The 16,184-nt window shown below is 43.2% G+C and overlaps 1 protein-coding gene across 5 annotated transcripts in view; it reads left to right on the forward strand.

The window, feature by feature from the left end:
- The window catches only part of tfdp2 (transcription factor Dp-2), a 44,407-nt gene extending 30,021 nt beyond the window's left edge, over nucleotides 1–14,386 (forward strand). For 4 of the 5 annotated variants that reach the window (XM_024376679.2, XM_024376681.2, XM_024376677.2 and 1 more), the window contains 7 exons: nucleotides 5,471–5,630; nucleotides 6,702–6,848; nucleotides 8,762–8,830; nucleotides 9,623–9,774; nucleotides 12,604–12,770; nucleotides 12,865–12,892; nucleotides 13,234–14,386. In XM_024376679.2, the coding sequence (XP_024232447.1) occupies nucleotides 5,471–5,630; nucleotides 6,702–6,848; nucleotides 8,762–8,830; nucleotides 9,623–9,774; nucleotides 12,604–12,770; nucleotides 12,865–12,892; nucleotides 13,234–13,387 (877 nt within the window). In that variant the 3' untranslated portion in view covers nucleotides 13,388–14,386. The remainder of the gene's footprint in view (nucleotides 1–5,470; nucleotides 5,631–6,701; nucleotides 6,849–8,761; nucleotides 8,831–9,622; nucleotides 9,775–12,603; nucleotides 12,771–12,864; nucleotides 12,893–13,233) is intronic. The other variant, XM_024376678.2, reaches the window with a different exon arrangement.
- Nucleotides 14,387–16,184: the final 1,798 nt, after the last annotated feature.

The following is a 16,184-nucleotide window of genomic DNA, read 5'->3' on the forward strand; positions in this document are numbered from 1 at the left end:
ACATCAAAACTGAAATAACACATAGGGAATCATGTAGTAACCACAAAAGTGTTAAGTGAGTTAAAATATATTATAGATTCTTCAAAGTAGCCACCCTTGGCCTTGATGACAGCTTTGCACACTCTTGACATTCTCTCAACCAGCTTCATGAGGTAGTCGCCTGGTCCAACAGTCTTGAGGGAGTTCTCACATATGCTGAGCACTTGTTGGCTGCTTTTCCTTCACTCTGCGGTCCATCTCATCCCAAACCATCTCAAGTTCAGGTGGTTGAGTTCAGGTGATTGTGGAGGCCAGGTCATCTGAAGCAGCACTCCATCACTCTCCTACTTGGTCAGATAGCCCTTATGCACACCTCCAGGCTGCGTTGGGTCATTGTCCTATTGAAAAACAAATGATAGTCCCACTAAGTGCAACCAGATGGGATTGCGCATCGCTGCAGAATGGTGTGGTAGACATGCTGATTGAATTCTAAATAAATCACTGACGGTGTCACCAGCAAAGCACCATCACACCACCACCACCATCCTCCTCTGCAGCAAAGGTAACTCTTGGTCTTCTTTTCCTGTGGCGGTCCTCATGAGAGCCAGTTTCTTCATCAGCGCTTGATGGTGTTTGTGACTGCACTTGAAGACACTTTCAAAGCTCTTGACATTTTACTGATTGACTGACCTTCATATCTATAAGTAATGATGGACTGTCATTTCTCTTTGCTTATTTGATTTGTTCTTGCCATAATATGGACTTAGCCCTATTTGATAAAAGACCATCTTCTGTTTACCAACCCTGCCTTGTCACAACACACCTGATTGGCTCAAACGCATTAGAAATTCCATAAATGTAAATTTTAACAAGGCACACCTGTTGATTTGAAATGCATTCCAGGTGACTACCGCATGAATCTGGTTGAGAGAATGTCTATTGTGCAAAGCTGTCATCAAGGCAAAGGGTGGCTACTTTGAAGAATCTCTCTATTTTGATCTGTTTAACACTTTCTGGTTACTACATGATTCCATATGTGTTGATGTCTTCACCATTATTCTGAAATGTGTAAAATAGTAAAAATAAAGAAAAACACTGCAATGAGTAGGTGTGTCCTAACTTTTGACATGCGCTCATGCATATGCACATTCTGCTTGCGCCTCTTGCCGTGTGTGACATTTTCTACATCATAGTTGGTATTGCCAATTGCACGTTGCCAAATGTAACGCATCTATGTTGTGCTCTACGACTGTCTAACAACCCTAATGTTACATAATCCGCTCACCTGAACATACACACAAAATGTCTATATATCAACCCCCCCTCTCACCCTCTTTTCTTTGTGGCGATATCTCTTTTTAGCCTGATTTTTTTTTTCTTCTTTTTCTCCATGCCCCACTACCGCCCTTTCGGTTTCCCTTGGTGTGTAAATCACAGAGAGCGAACCCCTGATTTAAGCGAGCGATTTCTATCACTGCTGTGTGGGCGGAGCGTCACGTATAGCTTAACGGTTCATCATCAGTCAATCATCAATTTTATCCCATTTTGTATTCACATTTGCCAAAAGTTAACCATGTTTCTGCTGATTTGAGAATGAGATGACTGTACGTGTGTGCATGCACACGCGCACACAGCGATCCTTGTGAAATGATAAACAATAGTGCTTCACTTGCATGTGGAGGTGGTGGTTTGTAATGAAATGCAAGAATCCCTCTCTTCCCTCTCCCTGGGCTATTGAGCTAGAGAAACCACATTACACTGGAACTGTTGTGAGAAAGAGGACATGTGTGCCTAAAACACAGCATATGCCAGAGGACTTGTGTGGCAGCATGCCATGACTCCTGACATAGAGCACATCAGCATTCGACAGACAGTGCTTTGTTTTTTGTACTGTCCTGAATGGCTGGGGCTATGAGCACAAATACATAGCTAGTTCTTTCCATTGAGGTCTATCAGCAAGGTTTGTGTGTGCCTCGCTGATCCTCAACACGGGGGCACCTCAGGGGTTCGTGCTCAGTCCCCTCCTACTCCCTGTCACTCATCTCTGCACGGCCAGGCATGACTCCAACACCATCACGTTTTTGCCGATGAAACAACAGTGGTAGGCCTGATCACCGACGATGAGACGGCCTATAGGGAGAAAGTCAGAGACCTGGCCGTGTGGTGCCAGAACAACAACATATCCCTCAATGTGATCAAGACAAAGGAGATGATTGTGGAGTAGAGGAAAAGGAGGACAGAGCACGCCCCCGATTGCAATCGATGGGGCTGTAGTTGAGAAGGTTGAGAGCTTCAAGTTCCTTGGTGTCCACATCACCAACAAACTATCACGGTCCAAACATACCAAGACAGTCGTGAAGAGGGCACGACAATGGCTATTGCCCCTCGGGAAGTGGAAAAAGTTTCGGCATGGATCCTCAGATCCTCAAAATGTTCTACAGCTGCACCATCAAGAGCATCCTGACTGGTTGCATCACCCCCTGGTATGGCAACTGCGCCGCCTCCGACCGCACTACAGAGGGTAGTGTGTACGGCCCAGTACATCACCAAGCTTCCTGCCATCCAGGACCTCTACACCAGGCGGTGTCAGAGAAAGGCCTTAATTTGTCAGACTCTAGCCACCCTAGTCAGACTATTCTCGCTGCTACCGCACGGCAAGCGGTGCCGGAGCGCCAAGTCTAGGCCCAAAACGCTTCTTAACAGCTTCTACCCGCAAGCCATAAAACTCCTGAACAGCTAATTAAAGGGCTACCCAGACCCCTCTTTCACGCTACTGCTACTCTGTTTATCTATTTATAGTCACTAAGTCTACCTACATGTACAGTTGAAGTCGGAAGTTGACATACATTTAGGTTGGAGTCATTAAAACTTGTTTTTCAACCACTCCACAAATTTCTTGTTAACAAACTATAGTTTTGGCATGTCTTTTAGGATATCTACTTTGTGCATGACACAAGTCATTTTTCCAACAATTGTTTACAGACATTATTTCACTTATTCACTATCACAATTCCAGTGGGTCAGAAGTTTCCATACACTAAGTTGACTGTGCCTTTAAACAGTTTGGAAAATTCCAGAAAATTAGGTCATAGCTTATCAGAAGCTTCTAAAGCCAACTGACATCATTTGAGTGAATTGGAGGTGTACCTGTGGATGTATTTCAAGGCCTTACCTTCAAACTGGGGCGGCAGGGTAGCCTAGTGGTTAGAGTGTGGGACTAGTAACCGGAAGGTTCTAGTTCTACATTCTGCCCCTGAACAGGCAGTTAACCCACTGTTCCTAGGCCGTCATTGAAAATAAGAATTTGTTCTTAACTGACTTGCCTAGTAAAATAAAGATAAAATAAAATAAAAACTCAGTGCCTCTTTGCTTGACATCATGGGAAAAGACCTCAGAAAATAAATTGTAGACCCCCACAAGTCTGGTTCATCCTTGGGAGCAATTTCCAAACCCCTGAAGGTACCACATTCATCTGTACAAACAATAGTACACAAGTATAAACACCATGGGACAAAGCAGCCGTCATACCGCTCAGGAAGGAGACGCTTTCTGTCTCCTAGAGATGAACGTACTTTGGTGCGAAAAGTGCAAATCAATCCCAGAACAACAGCAAAGGACCTTGTGAAGATGCTGGAGGAAACAGGTACAAAAGTATCTTTTTCCACAGTAAAACGAGTCCTATATTGACACAACCTGAAAGGCCGCTCAGCAAGGAAGTTTCCACTGCTCCAAAACCACCATAAAAAAAGCCAAACTACGGTTTGCAACTGCACATTGGGACAAAGATTGTACTTTTTGGAGAAATGTCCTCTCATCTGATGAAACAAAAATATAACTGTTTTGCCATACTGACCATCGTTATGTTTGGAGGAAAAAGGGGGAGGCTTGCAAGCCAAAGAACACCATCCCAACCGTGAAGCATGGGGGTGGCAGCATCATGTTGTGGGGGTGCTTTGCTGCAGGAGGGACTGGTGCACTTCACAAAATAGATGGCATCACAAGGAAGGAAAATCATGTGGATATATTGTAGAAACATCTCAAGACATCAGTCAGGAAGTTAAAGCTTGGTCGCAAAAGGGTCTTCCAAATGGACAATGACCCCAAGCATACTTCCAAAGTTGTGGCAAAATGGCTTAAGGACAACAAAGTCAAGGTATTGGAGTGGCCATCACAAAGCCCTGACCTCAATCCCATAGAACATTTCTGGGCAGAACTGAAAAAACAAGTGCGAGCAAGGTGTCCTACAAAACTGACTCAGTTACACCAGATCTGTCAGGAGGAATGGGCCAACATTCACCTAACATGCTGTGGGAAGCTTGTGGAAGGCTACCCAAAACATTTGACCCAAGTTAAACAATTTATAGGTAATGCTACCAAACACTCAATTAGTATATGTAAACGTCTGACCAACTGGGAATGTGATGAACAAAATAAAAGCTGAAATCTCATTCTCTCTACTATTATTCTGACAGTTCACATTCTTAAAATAAAGTGGTGATCCTAACTGACCTAAGACAGGGAATGTTTACTAGGATTAAATGTGGTGTATGTAAACTTCCGACTTCAACCCGTACATTTTACCTCTTCTAACCAGTGTCCCCAGACATTGACTCTGCATTGGTACTCCCAGAGAGAGACACACACACACACATTCATTTGATATAAATGTCTCACGGGAGGATAAAAATATGTCTGGTGTGGGGGTTCTCGATGCAACCCAAGTCAATTCTTTAGGAGGGGTAGAAAATGTTGCTCCAACCACAACCATGAATCTGTCCCAAATGTCACCATGTTCCCTGAATAGTGCACTACTTTTGATCCTCATGGGGTAGTGCACTATATAGGGAATAGGATGCCATTTGGAACGCAGACCATTACTATTGTCTATTCCCAATAGTGCTATTACCCTTCTGCATTGTTTTAAATACACTTTAAATATGAGTACACCGACAGAATTGCGCTGAATGTGTACCGAGTATAAAACCATACACTAATTTGAAGCATCAACGAGCAGTGCGTCTAATGAGCGCACATTGGAGGAGAGTGTCAAAGCGTGCACTATGGTCTTCACATACATGCCAAGCTCCATCATGCTTATGTTAATGTGTCATGGTTTTCACAAGTGTGCTTTTGCTTGTGAAAGTGTTAGAGAAATTCATCATTTTACATTAGTATGGAATTATTGTATACATTGTTTTGTCTGATCCACTGAGTCCATTGAGTGTTTATATTGTTTGAGTGTGAGGTGAGATTTGACAAGTAAGTGTGGAGTTGGAGGTGTAGCGTGTGTGTTTAGAGTGTGTGTGTGCTTTTGCGCAAGTTGTGTGTGCCGTGTCATCTTTTGTAAGCATTTCACTTTACTGTTTTCCACCTACTGTATCTTGTACATGTGACAAATAAACTATTTAATTTGTGTAACAACTAGTTCTAGATGTTGTGACCGTCTGGTCATTAATGTGTCGGTTGCTTCTTTGTGATCTCTCCACCACAGCAAGCGACTGAAGGGCGATAAGAACGGGAAGGGCCTGAGGCATTTCTCCATGAAGGTGTGTGAGAAGGTGCAGAAGAAAGGCACCACGTCCTACAACGAGGTGGCCGACGAACTGGTGGCTGAGTTCACCCACTCCACCAACGTCATGGCCACAGACTCGGTGAGTCCGTAAATAATATGGTAATTTAGCAGACGCTTTCATCCAAAACCACTTACGGTTGACAGTGACACATATTCAGTATATGTGGCCCATGCAGAAATCAAACATACAACCCTGGGTTGTGTTCATTAGGCACCAAACAGAAGAAAATGTAATGAAATGGGGGGGGGGGCTACCTGGACTTGTGCAATGAGAAACAGTGCTTGGCTTCAGTTATATTTTCCATTGCGTGCCCTAATGAACACAACCGTGGTCATCTAACCCATTGTGCCAATAGAATGATAAAGTATTGTAGGGGGTTGTTGAGCTGATCAAGCCAGGTGGCCAGATTTCTGACTATAATTTAGCCAATGCCTCTAACGTCCCTTTTCATACATAACTAAAGAACAAGCCGATCTGGCCAACAGGCTAGCCTGTTGGTTATTTTAATTCTTACATTTTTTATGTACATTTTTCTTTCTGTTTTTGAGAAAATTGTTGTACTCAGGGCACTATTGGGAATGAGACCCTGGTCTCAATTGGGCTACCCTGAATAAATAAGATAAGTTTGTTTTTCCATTCATAAACTGTTCGACCAATTAACGAATTACACATTTGAGCTCGTAGAGACTATGGAATGTTGTTTATGTTGCAAACGGTTCCCTTGCGTCCTAAAGCATTGTGTTGGAGGAGTCCAACTGAAAGTTAGGCTGTTTTAATAGTGGGGAGGGGGCCAACCGCTGAATACTTTCCGGTATTAATAATAACATGGCCCCTTAAAAATGGCTTGGCCCCAGACCTAATCTGCTTACTTCCTGTGGAATGTTAAACAGTATCATTCATTAAAAACAGATTAACCATGAGGGCTAGCAGTTAGTGCGCCGCAGGAGGGGTAGCGAGTAGTCCTGGGCAGGGACACACACACCATGGGACAGTTACTAATGAGATGCCCCTTGACCCCCCCCCCCCCAAGACAAGCTTAGAATCATAACCTCTTCTCTGCTAGTATCTGTTTCCTTGCTCTTCTCTTATGTCATCTTTTCTTTACTCGCTTCTTTTCTCTTTCCTCACGCTATCCCTCTCCCTCCCCAGCAGGTGTATGACCAGAAGAACATCCGCAGGCGTGTGTATGATGCTCTCAACGTGCTGATGGCCATGAACATCATCTCCAAGGAGAAGAAGGAGATCCGCTGGATCGGCCTGCCCACCAACTCGGCCCAGGAGTGTCAAAACCTGGAGGTGATCACACACACACACAGACAGACATACTTTAAACCAGCAGAGCTCTCTGGGAGCTGAAAGTGAGCCTTGACAGCCACTCCTTGACATCTGTCACTGTCACCTCTCTAGATATACACACAATACCCTATAATTACAAATAACTTTTTTTTTTTTCTCACATTTTTGTAGATTTATAAAAAATAAATAGAACTACGTTATTTATTCAGACCCTTTGCTATGAGACTTGAAATTGAGCTCAGATGCATCCTGTTTCCATTGATCATCCTTGATGTTTCTCCCCAAGAACACAGTGGCCTCCATTCTTAGAAGGAAGATGTTTGGAACAACCAAGACTCTTCCTAGAGCTGGCCGCCCAGCCAAACTGAGCAATTGGGGGAGAAGGGCCTTGGTCAGGGAGGCAACCATGAACCAGATGGTTACTCTGACAGAGCTCTAGAGATCCTCTGTGGAGATGAGAGAACCTTCCAGAAGGACAACCATCTCTGCAACACACCACCAATCAGGCCTTTATGGTAGAGTGGCCAGACGGAAGCCACTCCTCAGTTAAAGGTACATGACAGCCCATGAGAAACAAGATTATCTGGTCTGATGAAACCAAGATTGAACTCTTTGGCCTGAATGCTAAGCGTCATGTCTGGAGGAAACCTGACACCATCCCTACGGTTAAGAATGCTGGTTGCAGCATCGTGCTGTAGGGATGTTTTTCAGCGACAGGGACTGGGAGACTAGTCAGGATCAAGGGAAAGATGAACAGAGAAAAGTACTGAGAGATCCTTGAAGAAAACCTTCTCCATAGCGCTCAGGACCTCAGACTGGGGTGAAGGTTCACCTCCCAACAGGATAACGACCCTAAGCAAACAGCCAAGACAATGCAGGAGTAGCTTTGGGACAAGTCTCTGAATGTCCTTGAGTGACCCAGCCAGAGCCCGGACTTGAACCCAATCAAACTCTCTGATCTCTGGAGAGACCTGACAATAGCGGTGCAGCTACGCTCCCCATCCATCCTGACAGAGCTTGAGAGGCTCTGCAGAGAAGAATGGGAGAAACTCCCCAAATACAGGTGTAATCCCTGCCAAAGGTGCTTCAACAAAGTACTGATTAAATGGTCTGAATATTTATGTAGATGTTATATTTCAGTTTATATATATAAAGATATTTGCTAACACTTCTAAAAACCTGTTTATACTTTGTCAGATTGATGGGGGGGAAAAACAATTTAATCCATTTTAGAATTTAGGCTGTGACGTAGCAAATTGTGGAAAAAGTCAAAGGGCCTGAATAATTTCCGAATGCACTATATATCATGTGTCAACTTTCTGCAGAGCATAGATTTGTACGATAAAGCAGAGACCCATTCTGGTGGAGGACTGGGCATGATGGTGACAATGAGAAAGAGGGGTAGTGGGGAGACAGAGTGGAGTACTCCCACCGCTGGGCTGTTTTGACAGAAGAGCACTTTAGCATGCCATCACTACTGTCTGTCTGACAATACAAATAGTAATTGTCTTGCTTTACACTGGTCAGTTACTTAAATAACGATAGTCTGAGTGGTTGATATGGGTAGGGCTCTTTTGGAGCTCTTTTGGAGCAAGGGGTGAAGTGGGGTTTGGATGGAAGAGGGGCAAAGACAGTACACCGACCACCACCCCCGCTGACCATCTACATCTAGTCATTAATTTCCAGACCATGTCATGACCGTGGCTGCCAACTGGAGCCTTCAAGAAGCACTCAAAAATAACTATATATGCTGATCTAGATACTGTTGAAGCCGATGTTTCGTTTTAAATTGCTTGTTTGTTTTGCATTAGGAATGCTTTGAGATTCTTTATGTAATGTATTAGTTTTATTACTATTAGACAGTTATGTTATACCAGTCCTTTCTAAAATACTTGAACTGTTTCCCCAATCAGGTGGAGAAACAGAAACGCCTGAAGAGGATCAGACAGAAGAGAACTCAGCTGGAAGAACTCATACTGCAGGTACGGAGCAGTCTCTGGTGTGTGTGTGTTTTGAATGCATTCGTGGGTGTGCACATGCTTATCTTTTTTCGGATACTTTGGTCGTGAGTGATGAGCTAGGCAGCTGAACATCTATAAATCCATTGAAAAACACCACACTTGTTAGCATCTCATTAGCATATGACGGGGAACCTTTGTGTGACCCCGTGGAGTTCCCAGAAGGCCAGAGAGTGTGGGAGGGGTCAAGGATCTCTTGATTGATTACTTCTCCCTGAGAGAAGGACTCTGCGATCACCAAATTTTATTTGCAGTCTTTTTCTTTAAATGTACCGCACCACGGATAGTTTTCATTCATTCATTGTATCTCTGATTGATTGGTGTGTTGGCTCCCTACTGCTCTGACCTGGTGACGGTAACTTACTCTAAAGCTAGATTTAAGCTTCAACCTAAGCTCCGATTCCTCTGAGGTTTTCACTTAGCATTGATTTAGCCATGATATGCTACAGCCAGGTGTTTTTCCTGAACACATAACCTGACCAGGATAGACTTGTTGCCCCATGACGTATCATGATGGAGTTCCACTCATGAACCATACACTCTCAAACTTCAGAGAATGAAAATGTGTGTTTGTGTATGTGGGGATAGATGTTTTTAGAGTATGTATCGATAGGATTAGCTGTAATTGTAGTAACAATGTGTCTGTGTGGATAGTTGTGTTCGAAAGTTCAGGACCAATGGAAGACCAATGAAATACCATAGCAAGGCGAACTAAATCGATATGTTTCTGAATATTGCTCATCTCTTCTCAAACAGCAAATCGCATTCAAGAACCTGGTGCAGAGAAACAAAGTCAGCGAAACTTCCTCCCTGGCCCCTCCCCCTTCCGGCTCTGTCATCCAGCTCCCCTTCATCATCCTCAACACAGACGTACGCACCGTCATAGACTGCTCCATCTCCAGTGACAAGTATGTGTCACTGCAATGTCTTCACCCTAATGCAAAGACAACTAGGTCACTCACTACTGAATTGCCACTGTAATATAATACACATGTTCATTGCGCCTTTATCATTTTTTTTTTAACCTTTATTTTACTAGGCAAGTCAGTTAAGAACAAATTCTTATTTTCAATGATGGCCTAGGAACAGTGGGTTAACTGCCTGTTCAGGGGCAGAACGACAGATTTTGTACCTTGTCAGCTCGGGGATTTGAACTTGCAACCTTTCGGTTACTAGTCCAATGCTCTAACCACTAGGCTACACTGCCGCCCCATCATTGAAACGCCAACATTTCTCCTACAGTGCTGAAAGTAAATTCAGGTAGGTCATCCATAATTATGATGTCGTGCGGGCCGATAGAGGAGCATTCCATCTTTGCATCAGTGAATTTGCGGAAGTTTGAAACTTTTTCCTCGAAGTCGGGAGGGAGCTGCTGACAGACTCGTCCGTACCCTGATGGACAGGCCTTTACGTCTCATAAATCTTAGACGCCACGATGGTCCACCTCCTAAAATCCTCAAACTTCATTGCGGTGGCGATTTTGCTTTCAGTCGGATCTGCACAGTTGAAACACCTCGGCCGTCTGCTCTCTGTGTGTTGACCCAGTCTTCAAGCTCATTTTCTAGTTCGGGCCATCTGCTTGTCTTCCCTCTGAAAGCTTCTGTTGTCTTTTTGCACTGAGTCAGTTCCTCACGCTGCTGTTTCCAACGTCTTATCATCGACTCATTAAGGCCAAGCTCCCGTGCAACAGCTCTATTTCCTTTTCCAACAGCCAGATCGATCGCCTTCAACTTGAAAGCTGCATCATATGCATTTCTCCGTGTCTTTACCATGATGAGGGTGACAAAATGACTACCGTAATCAGAATGATGGGAAGTTTGAGCGCGCTCGATTTACGTCACATTATGTGACGGTGCTCAGTTTTTTGGCGGCATGAATCTTAATTAGCCACGTCATTGTATAAACCGCGAGGTTCAAAGCGTGGGGAAAAAAGTAGCGGCTTATAGTCCGGAAATTACGGTACATATTGGCCTCACAGCCTTCATCGGAGACCAATACAAAGTTACCCCCTACACATTGTGTTCAGATTATTTGCATTTTGCTATATTAGTACCTTCATAAACTGCACACACACCAATATTTACCAAGCAGTCACTCAACTGGAATTGATTAGCTTGTTCTGTGTTACTGTAATCAATAGCATGTGCAAATGAATCACTCACATCGATATTGTATTGAAACCAATGGAAAAATATTCAGCTTCATATCTCCAGCATCAACATATGTGAAAATGGCATGTTTGTTTTTTAGTAAAAAAGAATGACATCAACCAATTAGTAGGCGATGTCGACTCACAATTGGTCAAACTCACACGATGCACCCCCCCCCCAGAACAGTCTCAATTAATCGGGGCATGGACTCTACAAGGTGTAGAAAGCATTCCACAGGGATGCTGGCCCATGTTGACTCCAGTGCGTCCCACATTTGTGTGAAATTGTCTAGATGTCCTTTGGGTGGTGGACCATTCTTAATACACATGGGAAACTGTTTGAAAAACCCAGCAGCGTTGCAGTTTTTGACACAATCAAACAGGTGTGCTTGGCACCTACTACCATACCTCGTTCAAAGGCACTTGAATATTTTGTCTTGCCCATTCACCCTCTGAATGGCACACATACACAATCCATGTCTCAATTGTCTCAAGGCTTGCAAATCCTTCTTTAACCTGTCTCCTTCCCTTCATCTACACTGATTTGAACTGGATATAACAACTGACATCAAAAAGGGATCATAGCATTCACCTGGTCAGTCTATCATGGAAAGAGTAGGTGTTGATAATGTTTTGTACACAGTGTATATCTCTGAGAAAATAATTTTGGTAGATGGCGAATACGGAAAAGGAAACCACTTTTTTGACGGAATAATTTCAACGAATCACCACCTCACATCGGTTTCTAAATAGCGAAAGGGTTTGTCTTTAATTTGAAAGATAGTGTAACCCTCAAATCCATTAATTAAGGTTGAGACAGAGACATTTATGGGAGGAGCGCCCTTTTTTTTCCCCCCTAGCCACCGTGGTCTGAAAATGGCAAACAGATATTGATCTGTTTTTAAGCAATTGATTTTGAGATTGTGATGACTATAAACATTAATACTAACATCACCAATCTGAGGTAAAAGGATATGTATTTCCTGTAATTCTTGTGTTGAAAACTTGAGTCTGTAATGTAGTAACGCGTTTGGTCCACCCTAGAGAAATTAGCATAATATACCATAATTAAATAAGTAATTCAATTTTATCTATTACGTCCTAATTTAACCATGGAGAGTAAAATAAATCAAATCAAACTTTATTTGCCACATGCGCCGAATACAACAAGTGTAGACTTTACCGTGAAATGCTTACTTACAAGCCCTTAACCAACAGTGCAGTTCAAGAGGAAAATATTTACCAAGTAGGCAAAAATAAAAAGTAATAATAAAAAGTAACACAATAACGAGGCTATATACAGGGGGCACCGGTACTGAGTCAATGTGCAGGGGTACAGGCTAGTTGAGGTAATCTGTACATGTAGGTGGGGGTGAAGTGACTATGCATAGGTAACAAACAAACAGCGAGTAGTAGCAGTGTACACGGGGGGGGGTCGATGTAAATTGTCCGGTGGAGATTTCTATGAATTGTTCAGCTGTCTAATGGCTTGGGGGTAGAAGCTCCTAAGCACAATTTAACAATGCACTCTAGACTAGAGTCCATAGGTTCTGTGCAGCAGTCTGAACATTTGACGTCCTTACTGTAGATGCGAATACCTTTTCAACTTTGACAACACCTTTGAGATCCATGACGACATAGAGATTCTGAAGCGCATGGGGATGTCCCTGGGCCTGGAGAGTGGGAAGTGCACCGCAGACAATCTCATTGTTGCCAAGTCCCTCATCCCCAGGTCTCTGGAGACCTACGTCATAGGTGAGAGTGGGAAAATGGCCTTCATTGACAAGCTTTTTTGACATGTGTGAGCGTGTGCAGGCCATTTCTGTAATTTCAATCTCCCCTTCCACAGACATAGCAAGAGGCACCAGTCAAACAAGGTAGATTACCTCTCATAACTTTTAATTCAAAATGTGATTTAAACACAATCCACTACCACACAGGAACATCCTTTTCCCTTTATAGTGCACTACTTTTGACCAGGGCCCAGAGGGCTCTGTTCAAAAGTAGTGCACTATATAGGGAAAATGGTGCCATTTGGGATGTATCCAGGAAGTGATCCAGTTTTTGTGTGGCAAAATGTGTCTTTACACACCTTACTGACAACAGAAAATCTCAAGCCACACAGGGATCATAAAATATAAATTACTTAAGGTGACATGATTGATTTTAATTTGAGAACTGAAGTGACTGACCAGTGGTGTGGGTTGTCATGGTTCAGCTCTTTCCCAGGTGACCTAGACTCCGCCTCTTTGAATGGAAGTCGGTGCTTCAGCCACAGTTGCACCGCCCTCTCAGAGTCTCGAGGCCAGACGCCCAGCTCCTTCAACGAGGAAGAGGAGGACAATGATGATGAACCCTCTTCCCCAGAGTGACTGACGGACAAACAGACAGCCGGGCAGGCATCAGTGATACACCATACCGCTCCCTCTCTGGGACAGGACTCTTGTCTCCCACTCTGTTCACAGGGGGAATGTAAGTTCTCTGGGCATGTGGCCAGATATACAGGAAATAAGCTGCCATTCATTCAGGTCTATAATAAGATATTTTAGAAGCATTTATATCTCGGTCTCCCTCTTAATTTCTCCATTGTAGTTATTTTTTGTAAATTACTTCCGTGTCGCTTTCTGCCAAGAGAGGGGATAGCTGCGTAATCTCAACTCCTCGAAAAATGGTTTGTTGTCTTTAGATGGAGTGCAATGTTTTGTAGGGGTTTTCTACTAGACGTAAGCACTAGGAGCAGTGTGGCTATGCATCAAAACGCTCACACTGTCTCGACGCACCAGACTCGGCGACTGAATGTTTTTCGTGATTATTAAAGATGTCTTAAATATTTATTTTCTTTTTACATTGAAACATGTGAAACGTATATGAATAGTATGCGTGTTGATGTAGGCTAGTGGTTTTGCGTTCTGTTCTAACTTTGACGCAACAACAAACAAACGTTACTTATGATACTCCTTTATTCTTTTTGCAGTTTACTGTTAGCCACTTGATGCAACTGTGTGGAAAGATACCAGCAGCAAACTTTTGCCCAGGTATTAGCTCTACCTTGTCTAGAAACAAGGGTACATTATGGGTAAATGTAGTTCTCTTTTAAGTGTGAACCATTATTAGTCTGTCTCTCATCAATACCTTTTTTAATATAATCCTTGAGCCAACATGTAATGGCCTATTCTGTTAAATGCGTTGCACCCTCCTGAATGCGTCCTTGATATGTTGTCATGACCCTTGAGCTCGTTAGGCCCTACACTCAGTGGACATTCCACTTGGGGAAACGTGTGTACTCTCTTTTAGGAGGTTATGCTATGTAGTTGCAGAAATGACTGGGTCTGTAAATATATGTAAATAAACATCCATTTTGGTTAAACCTGTATTTTCTCCAAGTGAAGTATTTATCTCATGGACACCACATTTCCTTGGATCAGTAAGCCTTCTATTTAGGACAGTGTTTCTTAGTCCTGGTCCTGGGGACCCAAAGGGGTGCACATTTTTATCTTACACACCTGATTCCACTAATCAAAGATTTGATATTGAATTGATTAGTGGAATTGGGTGTGGTGCTACTGCCCAAAACATTTTTTGCAGCTTTTGGGTCCCCAGGACCAGGATTAAGAAACACTGATTTAGAAAATGTTCTCTTGGTCTAATGGTTAAGCTGTTGGTTTGGTTAGTGTCTAAATTATGTGGGTACACAATGTTATGAAGAGTTCTTTAATCCTTGAGTTTTATCCTTGTAGAGTAGAAATCACCTCTCAACCTTGCCAAAGCCCTCTGTTTTAGAGATGGGTGCACCTCAATCGTCTCCTCTTCATCTGCATCAATCTGAAATCATGGGATAGGTGAAAACATCAGTGCAGATTGAGTAGGCATAGAGACTGGAGAGGAAACCACTTTAGACTATTTGAATATACCCATTGAGAAACTCCACACTTGCATCTGGGACCCGGCAGCTGCATCACAAAAATCACAAGTTGAAGAATTTTGCACAATAAGTTTGAGGAATGATGCCAACATTGCAAAATTAGTGCAATTAGTCCTAGGTTATGAGAAGAAAGTGCAAAAAGGAAACCTCTGGGCAACTTGCCACAAGCCCGCCAGACTCCTCAGCAGTGGCGTGAATTCGTAAATGCCAAAAGAAACATCCATGATCCAACCATAAATTCATAGAATATGCCCCTGGAATAAGAAGATGGAAGTTCAATGTGTAGCTAGATGTAAAAGGCTAATGTTAACTAGTTAGCATTGCCCATGAAAGGAAGTTAGGTTAGCGAGCAAGCATTTTAGCCAGGTAGCCTGGGACAACAAAAAATAAGTGTGTACTGTGTGACAGAGTCATAGACCATTTCGTCAGCATAAAAGAACAGAGGATGGCATTGGCATTTCTCTACAAGTAGGGTGAGTCAACATGCTCTTTTATGAGCGCACACACACACATCAGAACCATGGACAGCCACATATTTAGCTTACATTGTTTTTGGTATCTTTTAGTTGTCACTGTATTAGACTAAGCATTGGTAATTTGATGATGAAATAGTGCTGGAATAGTGGAGGCAGCTCCTGTTTTCTTTGCGACTTGTGGTAACTCTGGTTCAAAATTAATAGTTTAGTAGTTAGAAATGTCAGAAACATTAACTTGCTTGATGATTCTGTAGGTTATGGAACTGTTTGTTACATGCCATATGCTTTGATGAAAAAAAGGTGTGGTTGAATTTATTCTGCCACTGTGTCTTATTGTCTCTGCCTTCGGCCTACATATCACGGTTGCAAGGCATATGAACTAACAGGCTATAGAGCAAACAACGCAATTACCACATACACTACCGGTCAAAAGTTTTAGGTCACTGACCATCTCGAATCCCACCGTACCTTCTCCGCTGTGCAATCTGGTTTCCGAGCCGGTCACGGGTGCACCTCAGCAACACTCAAGGTACTAAACGATATCATAACCGCCATCGATAAAAGACAGTACTGTGCAGCCGTCTTCATTGACCTTGCCAAGGCTTTCGACTCTGTCAATCACCATATTCTTATCGGCAGACTCAGTAGCCTCGGCTTTTCGGATGACTGCCTTGCCTGGTTCACCAATTACTTTGCAGACAGAGTTCAGTGTGTCAAATCGGAGGGCATGCTGTCCGGTCCTCTGGCAGTCTCTATGGGGGTGCCACAGGG

Source organism: Oncorhynchus tshawytscha, linkage group LG17, assembly GCF_018296145.1.
Source record: "Oncorhynchus tshawytscha isolate Ot180627B linkage group LG17, Otsh_v2.0, whole genome shotgun sequence".
In the NCBI taxonomy this organism is placed as follows: Eukaryota; Metazoa; Chordata; class Actinopteri; order Salmoniformes; family Salmonidae; genus Oncorhynchus; species Oncorhynchus tshawytscha.